We start from the raw sequence: 27,932 nt of genomic DNA, 5'->3' as shown, positions 1-27,932 counted from the left end.
AAATATAAAAGTCCAAGTGTATTTTTTACAGCCGTGAAACGTTTCAGTCCAAACTCCTCCAAGCACGACCCCGAAGCTGCGAGCAGGACCCTCCTCACTTACAGAGGAACAACGAGGAGCTGCTGCTCCCCCAGCCCGTTTTGTGCCCACACCCCACCACAGGTGAGCATCATCACCAGTTAATTACTGCCTACGGCCTGGGGTCACCCACCCCCATTCTTATTTGACCCCATGCCCTTTTTTTCCCTTGCTTTTTCTTTTTTTTTTTTTTTGTTGTGCTTGATGAGGCTAACGCAGCTCAGGTGTTTTCCAGGGCGCTCAGCACCTCGAATGCAGCTTGCTTGCACCCCCCGTTAGGCTCTTTATCGTTTTAAAGCAGCGGAAAAACCTATTTTTCTCTTTTTAATGCACGCATAGCGAACTTTTTTTTTTTAAAGCATGCAAAAAATAATAGTAGAAGTTTAAAAAAATGGTGCATTGCTATAAACTCTTGCTGCTCTCACCACCTGCGAGCCAAACCCAGCACGGGACTGCACGATTTTTCCAATAAAAGCCAAAAAAAGAAAAAAAAAAAGGGGGGGAGTGGGGTGGAAGGGGAAAACTTTTTTCCACGTGGGACAGCAAAATTTTGCCGCCAGCCCTCCCGGCCGCAAGGGGGCGCTGTGGGGAGGCGGGGGGGTGGGAGGCCGCGACGCCGCTCTCCTCGGCCCGGAGCGGTACCGGAAGTGGGGGCGGAAGTGGCGTCCGGTGCTGGGTGTTATCAACCCCGCGGCGGTGAGTCTGGTCCTTTGGGTTTCGCTGTGTCGGCGCCGGCTGGGTACGGCCTGTTGTCCCGCGGCGGAGGAGCGACTGAAGGGCGGTTCTGGTGGGGCGGACGGTTGGTTAGGCCCTGGTAAAGGTCCCCTGGTCGGTTGGGCCCTGGAGAGTCTCGGGGCCCGAGTGCTCGGTGAAGGCCCCGGTCGGCTGGGCTGTGATGGTCTTCAGACCCACTGAGGAGCCCACCTGGTGCCCGGTGAGGGCCCCCGGTCGGTTGGGCGCTGGTGGGCCCTAGTGCCCAGTGAGGGGCCTGATCAGTTGGAGCCTGGTGTCTGGTGAAGGCCCCTAGTTTGTTGGTCCCGGGGAGCCCCAGTGTTAGATGAGGGGCCTGGACAAGTGCTGGTGCCTGGTAAAGGAGCCCTGTTTGTTGGGTCCTGGTGAGTTCCTGTGTGCGGTGAAGGGCCTGGTTGCTTGAGCCCTAGGGCCTGGTGAAGGCCCCTGGTCGGTTGTGCCCTGCTGAGCCCCGGTGCTCAGTGAGGAGCTTCGTTGGTTTTGCCCAAGTGCCAGCTAAATGGCCTTGCTGGTTGGGCTCTGACGAGCTCTAGGCCCTGTGAGGAGCCTGGTTGGTCAGGCCCTGGGGCCTGGTAAAGGCTCCTGGTCAGCTGGCCCTGGTGAGCCCTTGTGCATACTGAGGAGCTTGGTGGGTTGGGCCCCAGTGCCTGGTAATGGTGTTGGCTGGTTGTGCCCTGACAATCCCCAGTGCCTGCTCTAGAGCTTGGCTGGTTGCGCCTTGACAAACCCCGTTGTCTTGTGGCAGCCGTTGAGGCAGCAGCCAGTAGAGCCCCAGGGTGGTTCTCCCTGTCCAGCCCCGCCATGCCAGGCCAGGGGCCATCAAAGGGCCATCAAGCGTTGGTGGTGCTGGTGGCCACGCTAGGCTGGCTGCTGGCCCTGCAGTTGCTGCTTGACCTGCGGGCACTGGGGCTGCTCTGTGGTGTGCTGGTGGCACTGGGTGGCTGGCTGGGCCCCCGTGCCTTTAGCCCTCCTGGCCGGCGTCTGCGGCTGGAGCGCTTTGTCAGCTCCCTGCGGCCCCTGCCTAGCTGCCCGGTGGCTGAGGAGCGGCTGGAGAGGGAGATCTCCAGCACTGTCCACAAAGTGGTGCGGGATTTTGTCGCTTCCTGGTACCGCACTGTCAGCAGCGAGCCAGCCTTTGAAGCCGAGGTGGAGAAGGCTATGACAGGCCTGGCCACTGAGCTGAGGCGGCGGATGGGGCGAGTGGACCGCCAAGCCCTGGCTCGTCGCCTCCTCCTCCTTTGTGGCCATCACTTGCAGAGCTACCTGCAGGCCCGTGAGGCCGTGAGAGGTGACCCTGGCGGCAGCCGGACCCTGTGGGAGGAGTACAGCCGGTTGGCAGGGCCGCATCCTGCCCTCCGGAGCCCAGCAGCTGAGGTGGGCTATACCCGGGCTGCTGTGGAGACGCTGCTGCGGGCGCTGGTGCCCTGGCCCCACCTGGAGACACGAACAGGACGCTTTGTGGTGGTGGAGCTGGTTGCCTGTAATGTGCTGCTGCCAGCCATCAAGAAGATAGCCGATCCTGACTGGATCAATCTGCTGCTCATCGGGGCTTTCTCCAAGAAGCCCCGGGCTGAAGAGCCCCCCCCTGCACCCCCAGTGCCTGACTTCTTGCCCTTTGTGGTGCAGACGGATGCTGCCCCTGCTGGGCTGCCTCCTTCCCCGAGGGCCATGGAGGTGCCCAGGCGAGAGGCAGGGCCTGCTGGTGAGGAGGGAGAGGACTCAGCGAGCGGGCTGTGCCACACAGAGGAGCCTTTCCTCTGCCCACGAGCCCTGGGCTCCCTCTTCCCCTGTGAGGGTTTGGAGCTGGAGTCCCCCATGCATGATGTGGGCCAGGACACGGACCTGCTGGTACCATCACCTGTGGGGGAGTGCCTTGATGAACCCCTCCAGGACACCTCCACAGTGCTAGAGGGACCGTCCACTTCGGAGGATGGTGTAGGGGACCTGGAGGAGGGTGTCGCCACCAGCTCGGATGCTGGCCTGCTTCCCACCTCTGCTCTTACTCTGAGCTCCTGCCCTGACATTCAGATCGACCCAGCAATTGAGAAGGAGGAGGAAAGCCCAGCCGTTCCCAAAAAGTCTTCTTCACAGAGGCCTTCCAGCTTGGGGAAAGATCTGGGAGCAGCAGAGGGCCCACCGCAAAGCCCCCTAGATCCAGGCCAGACTCTGCCCCTGCTCTCGTCCTCCCCAACGGCTTCCATCAGCACCTTCAGCTTTGAGCCGCTCAGCAGCCCCGACGGGCCAGTTGTCATCCAGAACCTGCGGATAACTGGGACCATCACTGCCCGAGAGCACAGCGGGACTGGCTTCCACCCCTACACCCTGTACACCGTCAAGGTAAAGGCTGCCCCGGGGGTCACCCCTTTTCCAGGATCCTTGCCCTGGCAAGGGAGCATGGGCTGGTGTTTGGAGATGACAATTTGTGCTGTGTGTGGCTCGACAACCAATTTAGTCTGGCAGCGGGGGAATATCGGGCACAGGGGCTTTTTCCAGTGGCCATTAGGGTACAGGATAGGGGTTCCTGCTCATGGCTAAGGGTCGCGTTGGGTTGTTGAGTCTTTTGTATCCTGTTTTCACCATTCCCTTCATTGTGGGGGATTTGCGTGCTGTACAGCCCCTGTTCCTCGGGAAGGGTCAATGTGAGGAATTGCTGGATGGGACCACCGTGGGGTCTGGGGACTGTGGGACCAACAGGGATCACGGCACATCGGGACTGTTTTGGAGTCTGTAAGGATTATTGATTGTTGCCTTCTTCCTCAGTATGAGACAGCCCTGGAGGGTGAGAGCGCGGGTAGCCTTCAGCAAATGGCTTACCACACTGTGAACCGCCGTTACCGGGAGTTCCTCAACCTCCAGACCAGACTGGAGGAGAAACCGGAGCTCCGCAAGTTCCTGAAAAGTCAGTGCCTGCATTAAACTCCTAAGAAAATCCTTCTCCTTCTCACCCCAGTCTGTGCTCCTCTGCTCTGAGGGTATCCTGTCCCTCACAGGGAGCCTGTGCAGCTCTGGATGCTGGGCTGTTTGTGATACCCATGTCCGTGTTCTGTGCAAAGCTGGCTAGAGGAGACATTTATTTCTTTTTGCAGCAAATTCCAGTGTTTCAAAACATCCTTGTTGCCATTCAGATCGCAACACTTGCTTTTGTAGTTTCACACCTCAGCAATGAATAGAAGCACTGGTGTCTGCAAGGGTCATGTTTGCATATAAGAAAGTAGAATGATATGCATTGAATGTAAGCTTTTTCTAAAAAGAAAACATTGTTTCTTTTAATGCTACTTAGTTACAAAACTTCATTGAATGTAGCACATTCCTACATGAATCTTTGCTTTTGACAGGTCTGTGGGTTTGACTGGAAAGCTGCTTTGTTGGGAATTTTTAGGCTCTTTGAGTGATGTAGAGTCCTTGTGCTAAACTGGTGTTCTTATTGCTTTTAACTTTAAAGACACACTTTAAAGATGATACAATATCAGCAGGATGCAAGTTCTGTGTGGGTTTAAGATCTGATTCAACCACCGTGGTTTGAGGGGCGCATTATCTTGGGCTGATGCTGGACAGTGTGTAGTGGTAGTCTAAACCACGAGAGCATTAAGATTTTTAGAACAGTTCCAGTTTTCTTGAGCTTGCTAATGGGTTTGTTTCCTTTGTAGATATCAAAGGCCCAAAGAAACTGTTCCCGGATCTCCCATTTGGAAACATGGACAGCGATAAAGTGGAAGCCAGAAAAAGTCTGCTGGAATCTTTCTTGAAGGTGAGGTATTTGCTTGTGTGCCCCTGTGAGCTAGAAAGCGGCGCTTAGGGCAGCTCTATACTGACAGACAATGGAACGTATTGGTTCTTTTCCACCTGCACTTTACGTGATCAAGCTGCGAAGTTGACTCAAAGAAGACCTAACGTTACATCTTTCCATGCAGCAATTGTGTGCAGTCCCTGAGATTGCAAACAGTGAGGAGGTGCAGGAGTTCCTCGCCCTGAACACCGATGCCAGGATCGCGTTCGTCAAGAAGCCCTTTGTTGTCTCCAGGATAGACAAGGTAGACAAGGGGGAAACTGGTTATCTGAACCACTTACAGCTGCATCTAGATGTGCCTTTTGGGCTTCAATGTCTATGTGTATGGCTGCTGCAGTAGTAGCCAAAAAACTTAAATGCTATCTGTGTAGATGAGCTTAGTTTGCTCAGAAAGTCGTAAAGCTAGGGAGGGTCAGAGTGCATCTCAAAGAACCTGCGAATTTTTAATAGAAAATAGAGCACAAGTCTGAAAACTCTTAATTCCTATGCAAGGAGTAGGAATATAGTCAATAATTGATGGCACTGCTGGCTTTTGCAGATTGTTGTCAATGCCATTGTGGACACCTTGAAGACGGCATTCCCCAGGTCGGAGCCCCAGAGCCCCACGGAGGATCTTAGTGAGTCTGAAGTGGATGGGAAATCTCAGACAGATGGGAAGAAGGCCAACAAGTAAGGGCTCCTTCTCCTTCCCCTGTGCTTTATGCAGAACATGGACTTAAGCTGACCCCATCCTCCTGGAGGATTGCTTTTTAACCTTAAACATGTGCATGGTCCATATATGTGGTGAGTCACTGCAAAATACAGCTATGATTTGTCTGCCTAAAGGTTTACTCTGTCTCCCAGGTCTTTAACACAGTGATATGTCACCTTGCCCAGCAAATGTTTGCATATTTATTTAGGAGTAGTATTTAAGGTCATTGCACGTATGTTGCTCACCAAGTGTTTATTTGGTGTTGCTGGCAGTGATGAGACCCATTGTGGTCATCAGTGAGTCTTCGTTTACAGAATAAAAGTTTCTGCACGAGTATGGCGCTTTTTTTTTTTGTGGAAAAGCGATGTTTTGCTAGAAAAGCTGCTTTGGACAAAAAGGCAAACCAAAAAAGTACAAGTTTTGAAGCATCTTGGCTGAAAAGGACATTCCTTAATGATAAACAGGCTATTTTACAATTTGTCCCACAATCCCAAACGCCCTTTCATACCCTCCTTTCTGTGTGTGCGTGTTTATAATTGGATTTCACAATCCTGCTGAGTATGTTTCATCTCAGAGGCTTTTCTCAACGCTTTCCTGTATACGCTGCTCCCGCTTCACTGAACAGAAATCCTTGCATCTGCACGTAAGCTTATATGTGACATACCTGCCAAAGAAGATGTGTATACGTGGTGGATGTTGGAAAGCCTTGGCTAGGCCCATGTATAGTTGAGGACAAGCACTTTAATGATTTTGTTGCATGGTTTTACTGCCACCTTTCAGTTTTCCTGGAGGGAGATGCTTTTTTGAACCACTTCAGGTGTAATAAGACTGCTTAGCTTGGACGTAATGCTGGACAAAGGTATCTGGTCCTGATTCTTGGTTGAGGCTGGTCCAGGTTCATGGCTGAGACTGGGAAACTCATCACTCGCAGCTCGCAGAGAAAACCCTGACTGTGCCATATCTTTTCTCTTCAGGTCCAGGCTGAGGTTCTCGTCCAGTAAAATTGCTCCAGTGCTAAGTGTGAGCGAAGCGCACGACAGGATTGTGTACTCCGTCAGGGAGGGCACTGCTGTAAGTTCAGATCCCTCTTGAAGTCCTTTCATGATCCTAATCACTGCCTTGTTTGGGTGCTGGCTTAGAGTACTCCAGGTGCACAGGGACTGTGGCTGCTGCAGCCTTGTTCCTGCGTGCCATGTCTCTGCAGAAAGGCGATAAGCAGCCCTGCTTGTGCTGTGGGGTACAGCAAGGTGCAAACTGGGTGGTGGGAGGCTGTGTGGGTAGTGGACATCTCATATATATCTGTTCAACTTGGGCTGTGCGCAGCTCATCGCTGTGGTACTAATACGCTGGTGCTTTTGTAGGTCCCTGGCACCCTGTCGCTGGCTGCTATGGAGTCCTTCATCCAGAAGCAGGAGAAGCTGTTGGAGGCAGTCCCCAGCAAAGCTCCCGAAGGCGAGGGAGGCAGAGAAGCTAAGGAAAGCTCTGTGCAGGAGGATATGGACAGGCTGGGCACGTCGGAGCAGGGGGCACATCTGGATGCAGACCCTGGTGAGCTCAGCCCCTCTGTTAGTGCTTCACCGTATCTCCCTTGGTACTGCAACAGCTCCGACATCTGCAGGCTTAGCTTGCAAGGTCTTCAGTATGAGGACGTGGTCTCCTGCCTGTTGATGAAAGGGAACGCAGACTGAGTTTTTCCAGTTCTGTTAGGTGATTGCTCTGGTCTGTATTGCTATTGGAAGCAAATTGGGTCTTAGCTCAATTGTGTCACTGTAGAGCTTCACCCTGGTGTGCTCAGTAGTTACTGCAGAAATAAGTTTCTTAAGGACACGCTGCCTAAACTGCCCATGTTATAAGATCAAGCTCTTAAACCTAAAAGTGGCCAAATTACAGTTTTGTGGTAGTCTCAAGTTAGCCTTTATATGTCCATGCACTATAAAAGGATCTTCTGAGATTCAGTGAAGTCTGGATAGATTTGGTGGGAATAGCAAATGTGTGATGCCAGTTCAAGGAATGATGTTCCCTTTCTGACCATAGATCCCTCCTCTGAAGCGCAGGGGTGCTACGGCCTCTCAGAGCGGTTACATGATTATCCCGAATGTGAGCAAAAATATGTTCTCTAATCTTTTTCTTGGAATAGTTGAGCAGTATCAGCTGGAACTTTCCAAAGATTTCACTCCAGTGGTTCAAGTTTGGCAAGCTCTGAGTGAAAGCATGTGCTTGTGACAGGATGGATCTGGTATTCTGAAACCGAGCCCGTGCTACCAGCTTTGCCTGTAATCTTTGAACACGCGCCCGCAGTTGTTTTGGGGCTGCTGGGGAGCAGGACAGGAATTGGAGGCCAGTGCTCTGCATAGAGCACAAGAGATACAGGCAGGCCAAGTTAGCTGAACCCCTAAAGAAACTTTACGTAAATGATGTCAAATGCCTGCCGGTCTGTGATGCTTCAGAGCTGAGACAGGGCAGGCTGGTCTGGCAGGCTAAGGGGAATGAATGTCTGGGGAGTGGCTGGCTATAAAGGCAATCGGTGTCTGTATCTGCTCACTGGGTGACTTCTCGGAAGAGGTTGGCCAGCAGCTCTCTGAGGAAGGGGACTTGGATGCTAAGGAACTAGCAGAGCTTGCCGATGATGCTGCTTGTATGGGGTTGTGGTGAAGCTAAACAGCCTGCTCCAGCTTTTTGCAAAGGGAAGTCAAGTCTCGAAGGGCAAAGCAAGTGAGGAGTAACTTGTGCATGGCCCAGAGCAAGAGGCGCCAAATGCAGTCATGCCCTGTCTTTTCCAAGTGAAATGGCCTGGAGTTAATTAATCCAGCTTGTATGCAGCAGGGAGATGAAGAGGAGGGAAGGAGACGTGCTGAAGTCCAGAATCCCTCTCCTCTTCATCTCCAGCAGTAAATTGTGGGTGAACACTCTCGTTGGCTCTCTGTAGGCAGAGAGCGGTTGAAAGACCAGGCACTGGGGAAGGTCAGAGTAGGGGAAGCTGCTGTACAGGGGCGCTCTCTGCCAACAGAGCCAACGCAGTAGCCTCAGGTTGTTGCGCTGGCCTAGGAGTGGTTGTCTCAGGCAGGTTTGTGGTATATTAAGAAGCTTGTTCTGTGTAACACCTACGATGGTGTTTGGAGGCGAGCAGAATACAAGGAATTCTCCAGCAAGTAGAACGTGTTTATGCTGTAGGCTTTGACATCCTCCAGAGGATCAGAGAGAGGTTTTTCTGTCCCAGGTCTGTGTCACCAGGGATATGTGGGCATGAGTGGGGATTTTTGTTTTAACCGATGTGTCTGGTTTATCCGGATGTGGTTCATCCATCTTCCTGCTGAGACTTGGACCTGCCACACGATGGCAGCCTGCAGACGCCGACCAGAGCCTTGCATCTGGAAAACCGCACCTTGGAAGAGGGGAAAGTGTTGGTGATGTCTAGGAAAATGGTCCACAGCAATGTACCTTTCTCCTGGTTACAGTCACTGCCGCCTTTCTCACTTGTTTTGTGCACACTGCCATCCCCATGTGTGGACTGGGGTTTGATAATCACTTGGTTTAACTGAGAAGGAACTGAGCGCTCGGAGCAGCCACGTTCTGGTCTGGTGCGCCCCTTGGTAGGGATGTTGGGGCTGCTTGGATGAAAGTGGAAATGAGAGAGTGATCGGGGCAGCAGCATGGGAGGGCAGGCTCCCCAGGCTGACTCTGCCGTAGCAGGTCATCTGCACGTGGCACAAGGTGCTAGGCTGGGGAGAAGAGCCTCAGGCAAGCTGTTTGAGTGAGTTTCGCGTGATGCTTTCCACCAGGTTTGCTTAGGCACCGAGTTGGCTTCTTCATGTGACCTTTCTCTTCCTCCTGCCAGACTCTGAGACAGCTTTGGCTGACCTGGCCCTGGACGTGCTTCGTCTGCTGCTGATGGATCACTGGAGCTGGCTGTGCACAGAGAACATCCAGAAGGTCTTCCACCTGCTCTTTGGGACCCTCATTCAAAGGTAAGGTCTCAGTGACCAACCTCACAGCTCTGGGAGGTGGCATTGCCTTTGGAGTTACAGTCTAAAATGGAGCTCTTACCTGGTTGCAGATAAATGCTTTCTGTTGCATCAAACAACAAGTTTGTGTAAAGAAGATGTCGCATGTATGTAAACATCTCAGAGATTTGCACTAGCAGCTGTTTTCCTGTGAGCAGCAATGTAACTCTAGCTGGCAGCATTCTGCCCTTTAACAACAGGCGAAAGGAAGGATCCAGCCCTGGGAATGGGTGGCGTCCTGCCTCACGAACAGATGAGAGTGCCCAGCTCCTTGGCTCTCCGGGGAGAAACTGGTCTCTCGCTGCCCAGGGGCTCAGCTTTTTCTTTCTGCAAAAGGAGAATAAACAGGCAGAGGGAACAGCCACTTGTCAAGTAATAGCTCGAAGCGCGACTTCCCAGGGCCTTTGCTCTCACTGCTGCACCCCTCGCTGATTTGCGGTGGGCCTGCCTGTGCCTTCAGCGGTGACCTACAGATGTATTAGGGAAAGACTTCCTTTCCAGCTGGTATGTACTCGCCAAGCTTTTCTGAGGCCAGTGCCTCTGTGTGGTAAGGCACCCGACCAAGAAACACAAACAGAAAGCATGTCTGTTTTCTTGTATAGGTCAGTGACTGTCACTAGATGAGGATGTGGTCCTTTGGAGTAAAAAGCAAGCCGTCCTGGAAGGACTTGCCTCGTCCCTTGAAGTGTTCAAGGCCAGGTTGGAGGGACTTTGAGCAACCTGGTCTAGTGGGAGGTGTCCCTGCCCATGGCAGCGGGGTTGGAATGAGATGATCTTTAAGGTACCTTCCAACACAAACCATCTCTATGATCCTATGACTTTGGCTAGGGGGAGCCTCGGAGCACCGCTTTTCCCACTCCTGTGCCCTTTCTTCTGCTGCAGGCATTCAAAGCCAGTGTCAGAACGGTGTCAGAATGTGCAGGGCAGCACATTATAACCCAACTGGTAATTTAAGCTGCCCTCAGCAGAGGTTGCTGAAGCGCTTTGAGGTCAGGGGCTGCTGGCCATCGCTCTGGAGTCTGTTTCCTTGGGTGGGAGGAGGTGGGTGTTGCTCCCATTTCTCCAAAATGGGTTCTGGTCTCTTGGGGAATGAGCTGGAACTCAATCCTTGTGTGTAAGCACAGAGGTATGAGAGCTTGTATAGGCACGTCATCACCTCCTAATAAGCAGTGTCCCGGTCACCCGGGGAGCCTGCAGCACCGACACGTGGCATTGGTATTTTCCACTAGAGAAGCTGTCATACACACAGCACATGCCTTGCTCTGGAAGGTGGAGGAGCTCCACAAGTAGTGCTAGTGGAGCAACATGAGGGTGAACGTGTTTGTAGCTGCTCCGCTTCAATGAGTCTGGGTGAACCAAGGCGTGCTGAGGGCAAACCTTTGGCTGGAGGTGCTGTTGGGAATTCCTGTGACTCCTTGGTGTCGTGATCAGGACAGGGTGCAAATACAACCTTCGGAGCTAACCCTGCGTCCCTCGTTCTGTACGTGTCCGTGCTGAAATCCACTCTCTTGTTCTGGGACAGTCAGGGGTCGGCGGGTCTGGTGTGAAGGGGACAAGGGAAGGAGTTGCACAGTGTGAACTGTTGCCAGGAGGATGGTGTTGCTCATGGATTGCTGCAGGAAACATTTTCCTCCCCTATTTCTGCTGCTGTAGTCCCCACCCCAACCCAGAAGGTCAAGCCTGGGACAGCACTTTGGTCTCCTGAAAGGGCGGAGCGTTAGGGTGGAGGTTCTTATACCTTGAATCAAGGGTAGCAGGTTTTTAGTGATGCTGGAAGCCCATGTGGAGGCCTGGGGCTCAGCAGGATACTGCAGTGGGAGCAGGAACCGCCCTGAGAGCAGTCAGTGTCCGCCTGTCCTGAAATCTGTGATCTGGCAAGAGAGCAGAGTTCAGACAATGCCTGAGGTGGACATTCAAGATGTAGTTGCCTCCATAGTGGAAGAGAATTGGGAATGGGGGGGCTTCATGCTGGCTTGCCGTTGCACCCTATCCCTAAGCCATGCAAAAGGGTGGCTGAGACTTGTACTTAAAGCTGGCCCAGGTGGCCACTGTTGTCCTGAGCAGATCAAGAAGTCTCTAGCTCTGCTGCCGGCTACCTATCCAGGGACTTGGTGGCGTTTGTCTTCCATTTAAGTATTTGCAACTTGATCACTGCTCAGCCAGACCTGGCACAGCCCTGGCACTGCCATTCTGGCTGGCACTGCCTCTGGGTACCACTTACAGGTGGAGAAAATACCAGAAGCTGTTCTGGGAGCATGTGCTATTCGGGGGATCATTGCTCCTGCCTCTGAGAACAGGTGGACAAACAAGGGGCAGCAGGTGGGCACCCATCCTGTCTCTAACTGTTGCTGGTCACAAAGTATGAGTAGGAATCATCCCTCCATGACACGAGGTCCTTCTCTGTTCCTGTTCCTGGCTGGGTTAGGTGGTGGAAAGGAGATGTCCTAGTGGTGTTTTGGGTGTTAGGAAGGAGGTTGCCGTGGATACGTACTCCTCTGCCAGCCTGTATTTGGTGAGGAGCGTGCTGCTCCTGCAGCCTTCTTGGAACTGCCTTTATGGGCATTGCTGCCGCTCTGCACTGAGTTTGCCTCATGCTAGAGCAGAAGGATCAAACAGGAAAAACACCAGGAACAAGGTCCAGCTTCTCCAGAGAGCCAGTCCCCCTCTCCTTTGTGACCTTCTCCCTTGGTGCCCACAGAATCCCCTGGGGTGACATCGAGCGATTGCTGTGACTGCACTGTTGCTGATTATGGGACCTCCTTACCCTGCTCTGTTTGCCGTTCTCTGCATGGAGCATCCCACCACACTCCTCTTTCCTCTCTCTGTAGCTGAAATAGCTGGAGCCAGGCACTATCTGTCTCCCCTGACTGTCAGTTTAATGGCAACCAGGGAGAGGGAGGCTATATGACCGAAAAAGGTATTGTTAAGTAAAAGGGGAGGCCGTGTGTGCAAGACCGCATCCATGCGGCCCTCGTCCCATTATGTAAGAGGGAGTGATCCTTTTTTGGAGCCGAAAGGAGAGGCGGAGGGGCCGGGAGGCTTGCTGGGAGCGGGGACGACCCCGGGGTCGAGCGTTGCTTCCAGCAGCCTCCCGGCACACTGGGTCCGTGCCTGTAAACAAACCTGCTGCCCAGCTCCAGCTCTGCACCCCTCCTCTGCCTGGATCTCGCTTCCCTCCCACAGGCTGGAAGCGCAGATCTCCTCTCTTCCCTGGGGACGCTGCAACAGGGACCTGTTTGCAAAGGGGAGCAGATGAGGCTATTCTGGGCTCCCGGGGGGGGGGTTTGGTAGAAGAGCTAAAAGACATTTGGAGAATCTGTGTGCTTTTTAGAGCCCTGTGAGTCAAAGTGGTGGTAAAAATACATGGCAAGCATGCAAATAGCGCTGTGGCTGTGACCCCACGCCCTGCCATCGGTTTGTCCGTGATGGCACGATGGCCACTTGGTCGGTGCCACGATGAGCTTGGGGCAGGCCTGGAGCTGGGTACCAGCTCGACATGCCCTTCAGCTGCTGCTGAGGTTCTCCCAGGGCCACATCTGCTTCCCCTTCTGGAGGGCAGCTGCAGCAGAGTGCCAGGATCCCAGGGACAGACCTGGGAGGGTTTTAGATGCAGATCCAGGTCTGTGTTTGTTTTTTTTTTTTTTCTTAACTCCTTCCTGTGCCTCACAAGAGAAAGCTGCGGCAGTGCCAACCACGGAGCGGAGGGAAGGTGTCTCGGCACACCCCAGCTGTCTGCGCCCTGTAACCTGAGCGGGGCTGGGGCGCAGAGTCCGTGCCGGGGCTCGGAAGCGCCTGTGTGTATATAAGGGAGTGTGTGGACCTACGCAGGCAGCTTTGATGGTGTCATGTTCCACCGAGCACGAGTTAAAATAAATGCAAAGCATCCCTGCCTTACCCGGGAGCTCAGCAGGGCTTGGCTTGCTGTTCGCTTTGGGTCACTCTGGTGCTCCTCTAGGCTTTGTCCTGTGTTCCGTGATTCCTCAGCAAAGCAGGTGGATTTAGGGAAACGATGTTTCTCCCCAAAAGGATGGAGAGCCAGAGATGCTTTGAGGCTGATTACGGATGCCTGTCAGGCTTTTATGAGAGCAGTTTTTTGTAAGTTCTTCCACCTCTGGCTCCCTTTGTGAGGAGACCCAGGGGTCCGACTAGCTTTGGCTTATTTTCCTTGTAGGGTTTTCTCTCTTGAGCTGGTTCTTCCAAGGTTTCAGATACTGCTGAACTAGCATGGGAAAGGAAAGTCCATCTGAGCTCAGATCCAACCCTGAGCTGTGTCTTGGGCTGTAGTCTTGCAGAGAGCCTGGCTTTTGGGTGCTGCGGTGAGGGACACTGAGCCCTGGGGTGGGAGCAGAGGAGAGAAGGGTCACTTGGGCCGTGCACAGGACAGGATTTGAATATGTACACTAAAATGGGGCGGAGTGGTCCTAGGAAGGCTGTAGCAGCAAGGGGTTGTCTTTGATTTGAGGTGTTAGATCTTTCCAAGTGTTGCTGGGGGTCAAGAGCTGGGTAAGGCCACAGAGGCATGATGTTCTTCAGCCTGTCAGCAGTAACAATGCTGCAGCCTGTGCAGGCAGCTAGAGCCTGCGGGGCTGTGTGTTCTTCCAGAATTTGTGCTTTTCAGCATTTTCCTGCACATTCAGTGCTCCTTTGGTGGGACATGCAAGGCTGGGGGAGCAGGATGTCTCTCCCTGGCCCCTGAAGCTGTTTCAGACCTGGCTGCTACGGAGGTTCCTCCCTGCTGAGGTAAAAACCACCATCAGCAATGGGGCCTCTGGTCTCCAGGGTGACTGTCACATTGCTGTGACCTCCACTCTGTCCTTTGCTGGCTCTCTGAGCCATCAGGTTTTGTGTACCCCTCATCCCTGCCTCATTCTGTGTGCTGAGGGGTAACAATTCCGCAGTGTGGCTGGTTTCATTAGCCCTCCTGCCAAGGGCTTACACAGCGTCCAGCGCCACCAGTGAGAACTTCTCAGACCAATATCCATGGCCTGTGATTGGCAAAGGTCCTGGGTTGTCAATTTAACGGGGCAGCAAAGGGTCCTTGCAGCCAAGCCTGGGGCCCCAGACATCTGTGCCGGCCCAAAGGGTGCAGCAGCTTGCTCTTGTGGCACGTCTCCCATCCCTGCTCCGGCAGGGATGTGGTACAGTGCCTGACCATCGCACAAGATGGGTTTGGGTGGGCTGCAGCTGGGGGTTACTCCTGCGTGCAACCCCAGGCTGGCCTTGCCTTCTTGCTGTCCTCTTGGCTTTGTGGCTCTGTGCCGGAGCCTGTCCATGTCAGGCCAGGTGTCGTGGGCACTTGTGCAACTGCTGGTGTGAGTCAAGGAGCTCATAGCTTCAGGGAGCTGCTTGCTGGGTGTTTTTTTCTTCCCTGGTTTTTCTCTTTCTTCCTTGATCTCTGTGCCAACGGGACTGCCAAAAACTAAGACCCTTGGCAGCCTCTTTGATCCTCTTGACTTGAAAGTGCCACCGGCATGTAGTGTTGCCTGACCCTCTTCAATGTCCCTGAGTAAACCTGCCTGCTTGGGCAGCCAAGCACCTGCGGCCCCGGGTGTGCTGGGAACGCGCTGCCCATGGGTAAGCAATTCTGCCCAGCCCTGGCCGTCTGGAGCCTCGCAGGGGCCGTGTCCGCCAGCCGACGTGGTGAGCCAGACCTCACCTCGGTGCCGGGGTTGCACCTGGGGTCAGCACAAAGCTGGGCTGTGTGTGTGTCACCCAGCGTAGGGGTTATCTTGGGGTGGGACGTGGGCAAGCGTTGTGTGCGGAGGCTCCCCGTTGCCTCCCTGCATTATCTCTGAAAAAGACATTAAAGCCGAGGGTTGGCTCCTGCTCTTCGGCTGCCAGGAGAAGCTGGGAAGGTTTATGCTAAAGCTGTTCCCAGTGTGGCTGCTCCTACTTTTCCTTTGGCTTCGTAGCTGGCAGGTACCTTACCACTCTGGGCTTGGGCAGTGCTGCTGAGTTTTGCTGGCAGAAATGAGCTGCCAATGCTGCAGTGTCAGTGCAGCTGGAGCAACTAAAGCCATTCACTGTTCTGGCTTCTTACCTGGGGGAATCGATTTGGGGCACGTTTAGCTAAAGGACCTTTGCAACTGCGCATCGAGGGGCTGTGCTGGCAGGCTCAGGTACGTGGCAGCAAAGGTCCTGTGTCTCCTGCGGTGGTGCAAGCGTGTAACCCAGCCTAAAAACCAGCGCCAGAGGTTGTATACGGGGGACCAACCCTACAGCATCTTCCTCCTCGTCTCTGGATTTGGCTATTTGTATTGTAGCTGCAAGGCGCAGGGGAAATCGCGGGCCTGTGGTATGTCAGCAAAAGCGATCTTCAGGACTGTGTGTGTCTTCGTGTGCGTATGTAAAGTAAATAAAAATCAACTTGGAAACAGGCCTCGATTCAGTTGTCTCCAAGCACCTGGAAATTTTGGACCCGGCTTTGAATCTCTGTCCCAAACAAAAATTTTTTTTTTCCCCTCTTCTAGAAGCAGCATTCTTCCAAAAACAGCCGCTAGAATGAAGCAAGCACTCTGTGCCTTGATAACAATTGCAACATTATTTTAACTGCATCTCTCTTTCTTTTGACTCCGTTTCAGCAATTAGATACGTGCCAGCTTTTTTTTCCCCAGATTTGAGAAAAAAAAAAAAAAGGCAAACAAACCAAAAAACCCAACAACTTCCTATTTCAAGTAGAGACAAAGTAGAAAAGGATGGAGAGAAAATGTCTCCTTGCTGGTTTTAGTTTTCCCTGGCTTGGGAATGGTTAATGGTGTTTTTATGTATTTTGATTCTGAAGTGGGCTAATGAAGCAATCTGCTCTGAGCAGGACCTGGCCGAGACAGCCTGGTCTCTCCCTGGGGCACTGCTGAGAGCTTAATTGGCTCACTAAATACTTGATGAAGATGTTATCAAAAGCCGGGATGCTTTGGTAAAAATCAAGGGGGTTTGGGGGTGGTGGTTTTTTTTTAATCGCGTAGCTTTCTTCCCCCCTTTTCTGAGCCCCACGACGTCGCAGGGAGATCCAACTCGAGAAAAGCAAAAAGCAGAGCAGCTCGGTTAATTCGCAGAGGGGAAGAGATGTGGGAGTCGGAACCCTTTGCGTTTACATGATTTCTTCTTGCAGCAGGTGTGTTTTGGAGGGAGCAGCGCAGAGCGGTGCCCCAAATCTCAACACCGAGGTGCGGTTTCGTGCCTACAGGTAGCAGGAGAGGATCTGTTCCTCCTCCTCTCTGCCCCACCGTGAAAACTCCTGGGTACCCACTTCTCACAGGGCTTCTGCCAGCTCCACATCTCGCTGCCTGTGTCAAGCAGGTCAAAAAATCCCCCAGCCCTACGCTGGCAAGGTTTGGGCCTGGGTAAGTCTGATCAAAACACATCGGATGCAAACGCTCCTGGCTTAAACTCTTTGCAACTTGATTTCTTTTTTTTTTTAATTACTTCTTTCGGTGCAGCTGCCCTCGGAGTTTGGGAGGTGCGAGGCTGGCAAGACACTCTGTTCGAGGGGACGGCACTCGGCCACGGGGCCGCTGCCTCGCTGGTCAAACACTTCATTTACCATGTGCTCGGGCAGGGGTACAGGACGTATTGTTCATAGCATATACAACTGTAAACTTTTTATAGGGCAGCAGGAGAGGAACATTTCCAGTAAGGCGAGAAGGATAGTTTACTTTTTGCGTGTGGGTCTTTGGCCAGATGTTTAAAAGGACTCGGGATGCTTCGTATTCTTTGATTTATGGAGGACTTTTTTTTTCTTTTCTTTTTTTGTTTCCTTCCTCTGCGAAGGGTTTACCGACGGCCTTGGACAAGTGTGGGTTTGCTTTGAAGGTGTTTGAGTCGAGCGTGCCAGCAGTCGGCTGCACGTGTTCCTGCTGGCGGCTGTGCGGAGAAGGTGGACGTGGGCTCAAGTAGCAGGTGCTAAAAGCCAAGCCCAGCGGCGAAAACTCTCCGTTGGTGTTTATTCCATTCTTCTAACTGTGCCCGCTGCAGCTGTTTCTTCAGTTTTACAGGCTTTGCTCAGAAATGTTTTACGGTCAAACCGTTGAAATGTTGCTCTTTCTGAACCCTTGAGTTTAAGATATTCTTGTGGTTTGAGGCACAATTTGGGGAGGAATTTGGGGGGCAAGTACTGCGAAGGGAGGGATGGTCTCATGATTTGAGTACCAGCCTTTCTTGATTTCACACGAGTCAAATGCTTGAATGCCTTGTGCGTTTCCAGATGTTGCCTTTTTCTTACATCCTTTTCACTACCTTGGTCTCAGGGGCCTTTTTTGAGCTTCTGGTTAGCCACGCGGTGTTAACTGACCTCAGGGAAATGGAGGCCTTGTTCTGGGGTGGAAAATAGATGATGTTGAGCTGGACCTGCTACTGTTATGCACAGCTCGTGTGTATTTCTAGAGCTATTTGTATTTATACAGCTAAAGAGACCAGTAGCGGCTTTCTTGTCTTTTGTAGTCTTCCTAATGTGGCCTCCAACTCGTGTTTGTCTAAAGCCTTAAAATCCCCAATTTTGGGGGAATCACAATTGCTGTGCCTTCAGATTTTAATTACAATCAGCGTGTTTAACTCAACCGTTCCTTGGCTCCAGTGACCTTAGCAGTTCTTATCCTCACCTTGCTGGATGAGAAAAGCTGAGGTTTACCGGCTTCCAGCAGCTGTTTGTAAATTTGGAGAGTACTGAATCTTTTTGTCCATTCCTGCTCCATCTTTATTTTTCCAGACTAAGCAAATCCAACCTGTCCGACCTTTACCTGCTGACTTGAGCTCTCTCTATCTGCAGATGAACCCTCTGGGTAGTCCACTTCAGCGAGCGCATCCAGCGCGCGGGAGCCAGGTAAAACCAAGCCCATACACTGTGTTTTGCCTGTTCCCGACTCTTAGCCTGTCTTCACCATAGGCTGCTCCATCTTAGCAGCCCTTGTTGCTTCTAGGTGCCAGAGGAGGGCCAAGGTATGTACCCCCCAGGCCTTGTTTCTCATTCTGAGGGCATTTCTGCTGTTCCTGTCTTAATGGGCCCCTTCAGCTGACCTTGGAGTTCCAGCTTAAGCCATGGCATGAAATCAGCTCTTTTTTAGCAGCCATTTCATTCCTCCATCAGCAGCTATTTCAAACAGAGGACCCTTACAGCATGGGCAAGTTATGCACCTCCAGACTAACATCCAAAACTTTGTAGCCTTTGCAGTCTGTCTCTTTGCCTTGGGCGTTATCAAAGCATTTGAACGTCTGAGCCCAGGAGGTCACTTTCTATCTATTTCTGGTCTCAGCTGAAGTGTAGGGAGATGGTTCAGTGATGGGTTTGTTTTTCTTTCTTATTAAGGCTCTTTCTTCATGAAATAGCAGAATGGAAATAGTAACTCATCAGCCATCCAAAAAAGAAAGATAGGTCTATTTGCGTTTCTTACTGGATTTATTTCTACCTGGGAGAAGGCGTGTACGTGCTTTTGTGTGGCACATGGATCTCAAATGCTTAGTCCTTTAATAGTACAAAAAAAAAATCATCTGTGATCTGCTGGCGAAGGTCAGCTTTGGACCAGCACATATTTGGAGTTCCCACGTGAGACGTGTGAGCTGTTAATCCCGATCCTGGTGCAGCCAGTCTGCCTGATGGAGAGGTCAATTTGCCATAGAAATATGGGGTTTTACTCCAGTGAGATTTTTTTCAGTGAAGTTTGGTGTGACCCTCAGTGAGTTGTGAGAGCTGAGGGGTTACTGTGCTCCACCCTGTTTAATAAATGTTGCTTGGACACGTCCCTGTATGTGCTGTGCAAATGCAATGTGCATCCCCCAAAGTGGGTGTTGGTGGTGACTTCAACAGGTGCAGGTTGAGAGTAGGGAGGAGAAGGCAGGTTACTCTGTGGTGTTTTCCTTCAGAGTATCCAAGAGCATTGGCTGCTCTCCCATGCAGGATGCTGAGCCAGATGGGCCAGTCTTGACAGTTCCTCGCTTCCCAGTGCTTTTGCGATGGGACCCCACACTGGTAGACTGGCAAAAGGGAACACAGAGCACAGTGACTTTAGTCTTCCTTCCATTCGCACCCAGCTTTGGTTTCACTTTCTTCTTTCTTGTCCTCTTTCCTGTCCAGTTTCTTCTTTTTTATTTTTATATTCTCTGTGGCTTTTGGTGCCTCTTCCCCCTTTCCCAGCAGTGAGAATCCTGCTGTCTGAGCACCATGCGATGGAGCAAGTTGGCCTCTTCTCGGGAGCTTGCATGGAGCTGTAGCAGGCGTCAGCACAGGTGGGACAAAACCCATGGAGCCGTTCTCAGATCCTACCCTTTGCTTCCCAAAGTGGAAAGCAGTGATCTGCCAAACTAAGTGTAAAAAAAAAAAAAATCCATCAACGGTGTTTTGCAACTGTGGGAATTAAGACCTGTAAGCACTTGCCTGATCGCAGTGCATGCACATGTGATCGGATTTATAGGTGTTACGTCTAGGCCTCGTTGCCTACTTCTGGTGACTTTACGGAAATAAATGAGCTCGAAATGGTGGGTTGATGGTACGGGGCCTTCCAGCATTTGTCAGCTCTCGGTCTGCTCTTGAGCTGTCTGGAAACATGTGCTGTCTTCTCTAAGATCAGCTTTCACTCTGCCCACTATTTGCTTGATTTGTTGCTATTTTAGGCACATTCCTAAGAAAAAGAAACGTTGTTCTTTGCTTTCTGGAACCTTATAAATGATGGCAAAGTGACTATTGCTGAGATGAATTTTAAGTCAACGTTCAATCAGATCTCCTTAGGTGCACGCTTGTACCGTTTGCAGTGCTGTCCCCAAGTCTCTGAACTTCTGTTGCTCATCAAACGTTTTCTCAATTAGGAAAGCAGGTTGCGTAAGAAAAACATGTTAATGAAAAACCATGTTAATGAAAGCTCTTGCCCCTAGAGGAGCCATACTCTAACACTTTAATTTGGTTGAGGATGGCTGGAGGGTTTAACTTGATCCGGGGTGTTAAACTCTACTGATGGCTGGAGATAAAAACCCTTTTAAGCAATTGTATTTCAAACAAGGGCTTTTCCCAGGCCAGGCTGTGCTGTGACATTTTGTCCTTTAAGTCAGGCAGATGCTATGCTTTGGGTCTCTGGCCCTATCTTGTAGCAGCATCAGTACTCAGGGTCCCTGGCAAGGTTGGGTGTAAAGACCATGTCCCCCCATTTCCAGTGCTTATACTGGGATCACCAGGAGGATTGCCTGCACTCTACTAAGACCTTGCCCTGAGACATAACAGGCCTTACAGCTGCACCAAGGCTTGTTTTCAGGTTTTTTTTTTAATGGTCTTTCCTTTTGCAGCTGGCATTTCCTGGGTGTGCATCCTTTAAGACCTGAAGCTAGGCACCTCATTTCGTGCTGAAGAAGGGAGCATCACGTTGCATCCGGGCCCCGATGATGGCTACCTGCCGTTCCTTTGCTCCTGGTTACCTTTAGGTGTTGCTATTCCAGACTCTCCGCTTGTGTTGTCCCAGTTGCGTGGGGAAAGACGCCCTTGGCCCAAATGCCTCGCCTGAGAAGAATGCAGACAGTCTGGCAGAGCGCAGGTTAAATAAAGTTTGCCTTGGCAGGGCCCATGCTCTTGGACGTACTATGAGCTGCCGGGGCGTAGTGGTGACGGAATTGCAAGCACGAACACTAGCTGCCAAGAGGAACGGGTCTCCTGGCCCTGCTTGCGGACTCCTCTCCTCTGGGACTCTTGAAGTACTGGCAAAATCGCAAGCCTTCTCCCTACCCCAACCCCGCGCCGACGCTCCCCTCTTTGCTCCGGAGCCTCCTGCTGATGAGGAGGGCGTCAGCGGGCCGTCGGTGCTGCGCCGCCGAGCCCCGGTGTTGCTAAATTGATGGGGACCCTCCTGTTGGCCTCGGTGGCGTCGGGGATTCGTCCACTGGCCTCCCCTTATTCTAGGGGGAAAGATTTTCAGGCACTGGTGCGTCTTGACTGACGGCTGTGGCTTTTCCTGTTACCCAGGGAAGTGATTTCACGTCTGGGAAAGAGGGTCCGCGTGATTGATTTAGGAACTTTCCCTGGCCAGCGCTTGGGTGGTGTGGACACCTCTCCCCTGCGCAGGCTGCTAACGCCTCGGAGCCCTTATGTGGAGCAGCATTCCCGCGGCCTCGGGATTTGCAGGTTGTTACCGTATAAAGGGCACAGTCTTGGCCCAGCAGGAGGGCCGACCAGCAGTTTTGTTGGCAGGTACCTAACTTTTGCTTTTAATAGATGTACAGCGCGGGGTTTTGGATGGGAGCGGCGAGGATCTCGTTGCTTGCCGCTGGTGGATGGAGCAGGGCTGGACAGCAGGGAAGCAGGGGGGTGAGAGGAGCACAAAGCAGCAGGGTATTTGTGCCTTGCCACCCTGGGAGTGTGCGTTTTGGTCTCCAGGCGAGACACCCTTGACTCTTTAGGTAGCAGAAGGACTGATAAGGTTGCCAGACCGTGCTCGTGTCCTTTCAGTCAGTCGCAGGGGTTGTTTTAGAGTTAAAACACCAATTTTGGTGATTCTTCCAGCTCTGTATCGGCGCTCTCATCTGCTCGGGCATGGACATTAACTTTGGAGGTCAAGACCAGTCATATCCCTTAGCCGTGCTCCCTTTAGGAACCAGTTACTCATTTGGTTTCCTGCGGGCAGCAGGGCGATGGAGCTTTTCATGGCTTTTGCCTTTCCTCTGTGACTTTGCATTAGTGTTTCTATCTCTAAGATGGGGAACATTTACATACTTGTGGTGCAGGGGGAAACTCAGCTAATTAATACTTGTGAAAGTGTTTAATGTATGGACTTGGAAACTGCATGTTAACTTACCCAGCAAGCTGATTTTTTCCCTCCAGGGCTTCGTATCGGCGGAAAGCTCATGAGTTGGTACCAAGCCTGACTTTTCCTGACCTTTCTCTCTCTCCCCCTGTGCCCACAGGTGGCTGGAAGTCCAAATGGTTAACCTGACCTGCACCCAGCGTTGGGTCCAGTACCTCCAGTTGCTGCAGGAATCCATCTGGCCTGGAGGAGTTTTACCAGCAGTGCCCAAACCGGCCAGGACAGAGGAACAGAAGAAAGCGGCAGCAGAGCAGGCCCTGCAGAGCCTGATGGGCATCTTGCCTAGTAAGTGTGCCCCAGAGATGCGTCAGCTGCCCCTGGGAAAGGAGCAGTGGGGGAGGCTGGGGAACCCTCCACTGCATTGGCATCTCTGGAATTGTGGTTACGAACAGCGATGGAGCCTGCTCGTGCCAAGGCGGTGGGAAATGTTTGTGACCTTTGAGGTTTGAATGGTTTCCTGCAAGCAAAAACCACAGTTTCCCAGTTCTGGATAGTTTGCATAAGCGTTTGGGGAGCAGCATAGCTCAGAGAGGAAGGATTCATGTCTTGGTGATTTCCAGATGCGGAGTGGCCGCATGCTCTGTGCTTAGTGCTGGTGGTGCAGTTCCCGCTGAGCCACCTCAGATGAGATAGGGCTCAGGAAAGCCGGTGCCACGCTGTGCCCCCACCTGCTGCCAGAGGGGACCATGGCTGAGAAGAGTCATGAGGCAAAGCCTTTGGCCTCTTGCTCTAGAAAGTGGCTTTTCCACTGAGCTGAAATCATGAGCCCAGCTGCACTGGATTTCCCTCCCTTGAAGTTTGACACAGGGACCTTTGGCATTAAAGCGGCTGCTGCCTAATCCCTGAGTGCAGTCTGAACTCTTAACTCCTTGCGTAAGGGGCCCTTGCTGTCCTTTGGGGAGGAAGAAGTGCTACCAGTATATGCCCTTGCAGGCTGGAACGCTCTTCTGGCATTCAGTCCCATCCCTGGCTGTTTTCGGTCGTGGTAATGTTGGGCAGGAGATGCCTTAGGCTCAGAACACCATCACAAACTTGGATTTAGCACCCACCAGCAGAAGACTGACCCTGTGGCACTACTGTGGAAATGAGCAGTTCCTAAAGCTTTGTCTCGAACGTTGACAGATGCGATCCAAGAAATCCTCGGAACCAGTAAATGTCGGATGAGCTGGAACCTGGTACTGGAGTCCCTGGGCCAGCCTGTGATAAACAGGTAGGTGGATTACAGTCTCTCTACCCTTTGCGATGGGGCCTGTAAGCTACGCTCAGGGCTTCGCCATTAAATTCACGCTGCCAGCTTCTGGGCACAGCACATATCTGGCTAATTTTCCCAGGCTCATATCAAAGGGCATCTGGTTTGCTTATTGCGAAGGTGCATGTCTAAGACCTAGGTCTGGATGGAGATTATTGAGCCAGGCTTGTTAATTATGTTGTTGGGCCTGCTTAGTTTGTGGATGTCAGGGGACTGTCAGAGGAAATGAGACTGAATCCTGGTTTAGTGTGTTGTTTTTAGAAGAGCTTAGGGAGCTGCAGAGATGTGTAGGTAGTGCTTTTCTGCATACCCATCCCTGTGCATTTGGAAGGCACCATTTTTTGTGATAAACTGCAGAGAAATGAGCGTGCCACCTCACTCCGGGAGCTGCATTTGTGTTTTCTGTGCTGCTCAGCAGCTTCAAACACCCGCTAGTTTGGGGGGTGGAAAAAACCTGAATCATTCCTTGAAATATTTCTTATAGCGCATGAGATCTCTTATTTTTTTTTTTTTCCCCCCTGATGGCAGTCAGAATGCTTCTCCCTTGCGTGAGCTTTGGCTTCTGCGTGTCTGGAGCTGATCTCCCAGCTCCGCCGTGCCCCGACCAGCCTAAGCTTTGTCTTCTCTCCATTTCAGGCACCTGGTTTTCTGCCTCTTGGACATTCTGCTGGAGTTCTTGGTTCTGAAGGGCTCCGGCGATGAGCTCGAGACCGCAGCTGTCGCGCCGTCTGCCTCTAGTGGCCTGGACAAAGCAGGCGTTTCAGCACATTAACCAGGGCTGGTGTAGCCAGCAATGGAGGAGAGAAACAGCCACAGGCATGGGATGATTTGATTTTCAGTATTTACTGGACATGTCTGGGAGCTTCTCGTAAAGAATTTTTCCAGCCAGTGCTAAATGAGGCTGCTTCCAGGCTTCTCTGTTTTGGCTGGGTGATGGATTAAACCCAGTGTCAGGGGCTGAAGATGCTTTTCTGCCATGCAGCATCTGTTCCACTGCAGACCTGATGGAGAGCCTGGAATGAAGATGCCTGACCTCTGCTGAGCCAGACAGCCTGAGAGGGATAGCAGGCTGCCCACAAACCCGCTTGTCTTGCCCCACGTTTCTGAACATCTCTAACATCTAAAGGCAGACAGCGCACAAGATTTGCCTTTGTGGGCTCAGGCTCCAGCTGGCACTGGCACACAGACTTGATGTCACAGTATCTTGCTGACAGACATCTCTCCAGGACAGGTGAAGGGAGGACCAAATGCTGTCCCTGCTCTCGAAGCAGCCTGCCCTGTGCCTACGCCGCCCCATCCATTTTACCGGAAGGAAGATGGGGAAAGAATGGAGCATGGAGATGTGGTGGCAGCCCTGAAATCAGCAGCAGGGACCCATCCCCACTGCCCAAACAACGGGGAGGTCAAAAACAATGCAGAAATCCTTAGGGACCAAGCTGTTAGTCCTTAGGGACAAAGATAAGCTGACTGCCACTGCTCAGACTCTTGTTCTGGCATCTCCTGCTGCCTGAACAGTGGGAGGCAAGTAGGGTAGACTGTGTTCCTGGAAAAGAGAACTGTCACCAGGCTAAAGAGGAATGGTAGCTGAGCTGGCCTTTAGGATTACCTTGTACTTTGCCTGCTGAGTCACATCTTAGTCCCAGAGGCTGTCACCTGGAAGGCACAGGAGAAAAGGCACTGGAGCGTGATGCACAGCAAGTAAATCAGCTCCGGCGCAAGAGTGCTTGTCACAGTAAGACTCCTCTGGAAGAGGAGTGAGCATCTCTGAGCCCGGGAGGAATACCAGACGCGTGTCATGGGCAGCCAATGTGTTAGACCACAACAACAGGCTTGCGAGCACCACCGTAGCTCTGTTGATGATTGCTATTTCACCGTGCTTTGGTTTACTATGCCTGCTATGAGAACAGCTGTGTGCAGAGGGCTCTAGAAAGCTTGTCAGGTCACGATGTCCTGTGCCACCCAGCACAGAATGGCATGTCAATTTGGCAGCTGCTTTTCCGGGTCATCCAAGACTTGAGTGGTTTTGCAGGCTTGTGCTGCCCAGCTGTCAGGTTTGTGACAGGGAAAATGGACACAGAGACTATGGACACGGAGAATATGCACCAACAGACCAGTTCAGTGACCTTTTTGGTGTATATCCTGGGAGAAATATGAACTGACCGGTGCTGGACTCTGCTGATCAAGGGGACACCGCTCCTGGTGTTGTCTATGGATTCAAGTGCTTAGAAGAGGAAACCTCACGAGGGAGGCGTGCAGGATCACAGCTGGCTTCCATATTACGGGACCAAAGGGTGCATTTCATAGAGCCTGCTGTTTCTTGGAGCTGGATGCTCTGTGGCATGTTTGGAGGGAAGGTGTTGGAACTCCAACATATGTACCACTGGGAGCGTATTCTGCCCTTTCCAGAGGCAGCTGCTTAATAATGGACACATGGTGATGTGTGCTTCTTTGTGTTTCTGTTGTGTGTGTGTGTGTTGTGTGACAACACAGGGAAGTATTAGCTTGCTGCCAGCAAGTTTATTTTGAGGGAGCTCTAAGGACATCCCAAAACTAGCCAGAATCCAATGTAATGAAGCAAAGCAGTTTTTCATTGCCTATCAGAGCCATTTCTCAGGAGCAACACTTTTGAGATGGTAGATTTGCCAGCTGCTTGGAAAAGGAGGGAGCATGTGTGTTAAGTAGCTTAAGAGTAGATTAGGCAAAGCGTTGGAGCACGCTCCATCTGGGATAATCCCACGTGGCCAAGCAGCGGGTTGGGAAGGAGGACTCGCATATATCCTTAAGCACAATATCTGATTGGAGCAGCCGCTTCACCCTCTCCTTCACTGCCACACTTCTGTTTCCCTTCTATTTCCCACTGCTTCCATTTACTACATCACCTTGTCTTGAGGAGTGGGAGAAAGCAGTAGGAGAAGGAGCCATCAGCCCGGGATGGTGTAGCGTAGCCCTGTTGTGCTTGGTGGCTTCCCAGATGCTCTTGGTGTAGTTGCTTGCTGTTGCTTCCTTATTAATTTTGTGGGTTTGGAGCGCCAAGCTTGTAGTCTGTCATTGATTAGGGATATGATTAAGAGACTGTTTGCTGAAAAGGATCATTCAGAGATGGACTGCAAACTATGCAGTGTCAGCTCCATGTGAGTGCAAAGGTCTAGCACAGTCCTTACGGACGCTGGATGTGGCGTCGGAAGGCTGAGCTCACATCTCTCCTTTGCTGGGAAGCCCTAGCATCCCTGCCTTTAACATCCCTCTGACATTGTGTGAATGACTCAATATTCATTTCTCTTGAAGGAAATGATTTGCCGTTTCTGTTGGTGGGCTCTGAGGGAGCATAGGTTGGGAGCTGGCGCTTCACTGGGATGTGTGACAGTGATTTGTGGGTGCACCAAACAACTGCCTGGGGCGTGCATCCTCTGCACCTTTCATGCCTTGAAGCCTGCACTTTGCAGAATCCCTCATGCGGCAAAGTAGCAACACCTCCGTGTTCACGTGGCAGGAGCTGGGGCAGAGAGAGCTGAAGTTGGTTTACTTGCTCAGAAATCAGAGTCGGAAACAGACCCCAAGAGTTTGGATTACAAGATCTTTGTTTTAATCTCCAGAACCCCCTTTCTTTTCTTAGAGCAAGGAAAACAGAAACCAGGGTTGCCGGAGCCCTTTCTCATGCTCTTACTGGCAAGGCTTCAAGCTCCCATTCTCTGCTTCGTAGATCTTAGTCCATTCTCCCAGCGGAGGTGAAGCTGCCCAGGAACAGCGTAGGAACCAGTAGCCCCTCTCTGTATCTTGTTGTTAAGGAGGACAAAATCCAGTAAAAAGTTCAGCTTTTTTCTAATGCCAGTTTATTGCCTCACTGTAATTTTCGGATTAAATTGAGCACGACGGTGGCAAAGGCAAACTTCTGCGTTCAGGTGGGCTGAAAGTTTATTTCCATTGGACTAAGACTAGAAATACTGCTTTGGTAAAACAAACAAGGCCAACAAAAAAAAAAAACACCTTTAACTTGCTCTGTGTGTGTCAATACTCCCAGCAAGCTCCTTTTTTTTTTTTTTTCAGGAATTTGTGCAGAAGGCTCCAGCCACCTCTTGTTAAAGGGTGGGTGGTGAGAGCAGCCAGATTTGATCTCAAGAAGAAGTTGTGGGCTTCTGTCATGTTAGGAGTAGAGCAGCGCACGCTTCAGGCGGGTGCTCAGCTCGCTAGGTCCTACTGGATGTACGTGATCTGCTTCCAGCCCCCTGTTTGCTGATTACGTGGCGTTGAGGAAAGCATTGCGTTTCCCCCTGCCTTAGTTTCCCCCAGCGCTGGCTAGTTAGATTGCAAGCTCACAGAGCTTCGAGGCCTCACCGTAAGCTAAGTAGTAGCTGTGTTGAGCCAGAGCTTGTTTTTTGATTGTGTTTTCAGGGGGGGAAAAAGTGCCACCGGGGCACTGACTCCGTGTTGTATTTTGTGTATTCAAACCCTTGTATCGCTCTTTGTGGGCACTGTTGTTCAAGTCTGTGTAGAAGAGCGCTCTCCTGAAGACCTGCTTTCTTGTTAAATGGGGAGCAAACTGGTGCTCCCAAGTACTTGTGACTTTTGTTCTGGCTCTGTGTACAATAATACTCCTATTTCAAACTTG

The 27,932-nt window shown here is 51.8% G+C and overlaps 2 protein-coding genes across 6 annotated transcripts in view; both read left to right on the top strand.

Annotated features, from left to right (window-relative positions):
- The first annotated feature begins 97 nt into the window (after nt 1-97).
- The window catches only part of LOC141732250 (uncharacterized), a 135,715-nt gene continuing 107,880 nt past the window's right edge, over nt 98-27,932 (top strand). For 3 of the 4 annotated variants that reach the window (XR_012584024.1, XR_012584021.1, XR_012584025.1), the window contains exon 1: nt 98-774. Coding sequence is in view for 1 of the 4 variants with exons in the window: in XM_074560911.1 (XP_074417012.1) it covers nt 25,749-25,759 (11 nt within the window). In the remaining 3 variants the exon portion in view is untranslated. Of the gene's footprint in view, nt 775-25,632; nt 25,760-27,932 lie in introns of those variants that run through there. The other variant, XM_074560911.1, reaches the window with a different exon arrangement.
- SNX19 (sorting nexin 19) lies at nt 722-27,932 on the top strand. 2 transcript variants are annotated; one of them, XM_074560909.1, is made up of 11 exons: nt 728-3,165; nt 3,589-3,727; nt 4,476-4,576; nt 4,740-4,859; nt 5,154-5,284; nt 6,281-6,377; nt 6,668-6,854; nt 9,142-9,271; nt 22,178-22,362; nt 23,200-23,287; nt 23,963-27,932. In XM_074560909.1, the coding sequence occupies exons 1-11, from the start codon at nt 1,630-1,632 to the stop codon at nt 24,096-24,098; spliced, it is 2,850 nt and encodes a 949-aa protein (XP_074417010.1). In that variant the 5' UTR covers nt 728-1,629; the 3' UTR covers nt 24,099-27,932. The 2 variants fall into 2 exon arrangements, with proteins under 2 accessions (XP_074417011.1, XP_074417010.1); XM_074560910.1 differs by lacking the exons at nt 22,178-22,362; nt 23,200-23,287; nt 23,963-27,932 and adding an exon at nt 20,570-21,447 and having other exon boundaries at nt 722-3,165.

Source organism: Larus michahellis, chromosome 17, assembly GCF_964199755.1.
Source record: "Larus michahellis chromosome 17, bLarMic1.1, whole genome shotgun sequence".
Taxonomy (NCBI): Eukaryota; Metazoa; Chordata; class Aves; order Charadriiformes; family Laridae; genus Larus; species Larus michahellis.
The sequence above is the reverse complement of the archived record's forward strand: the minus strand, read 5'-3'. Positions and strand labels throughout refer to the sequence as shown.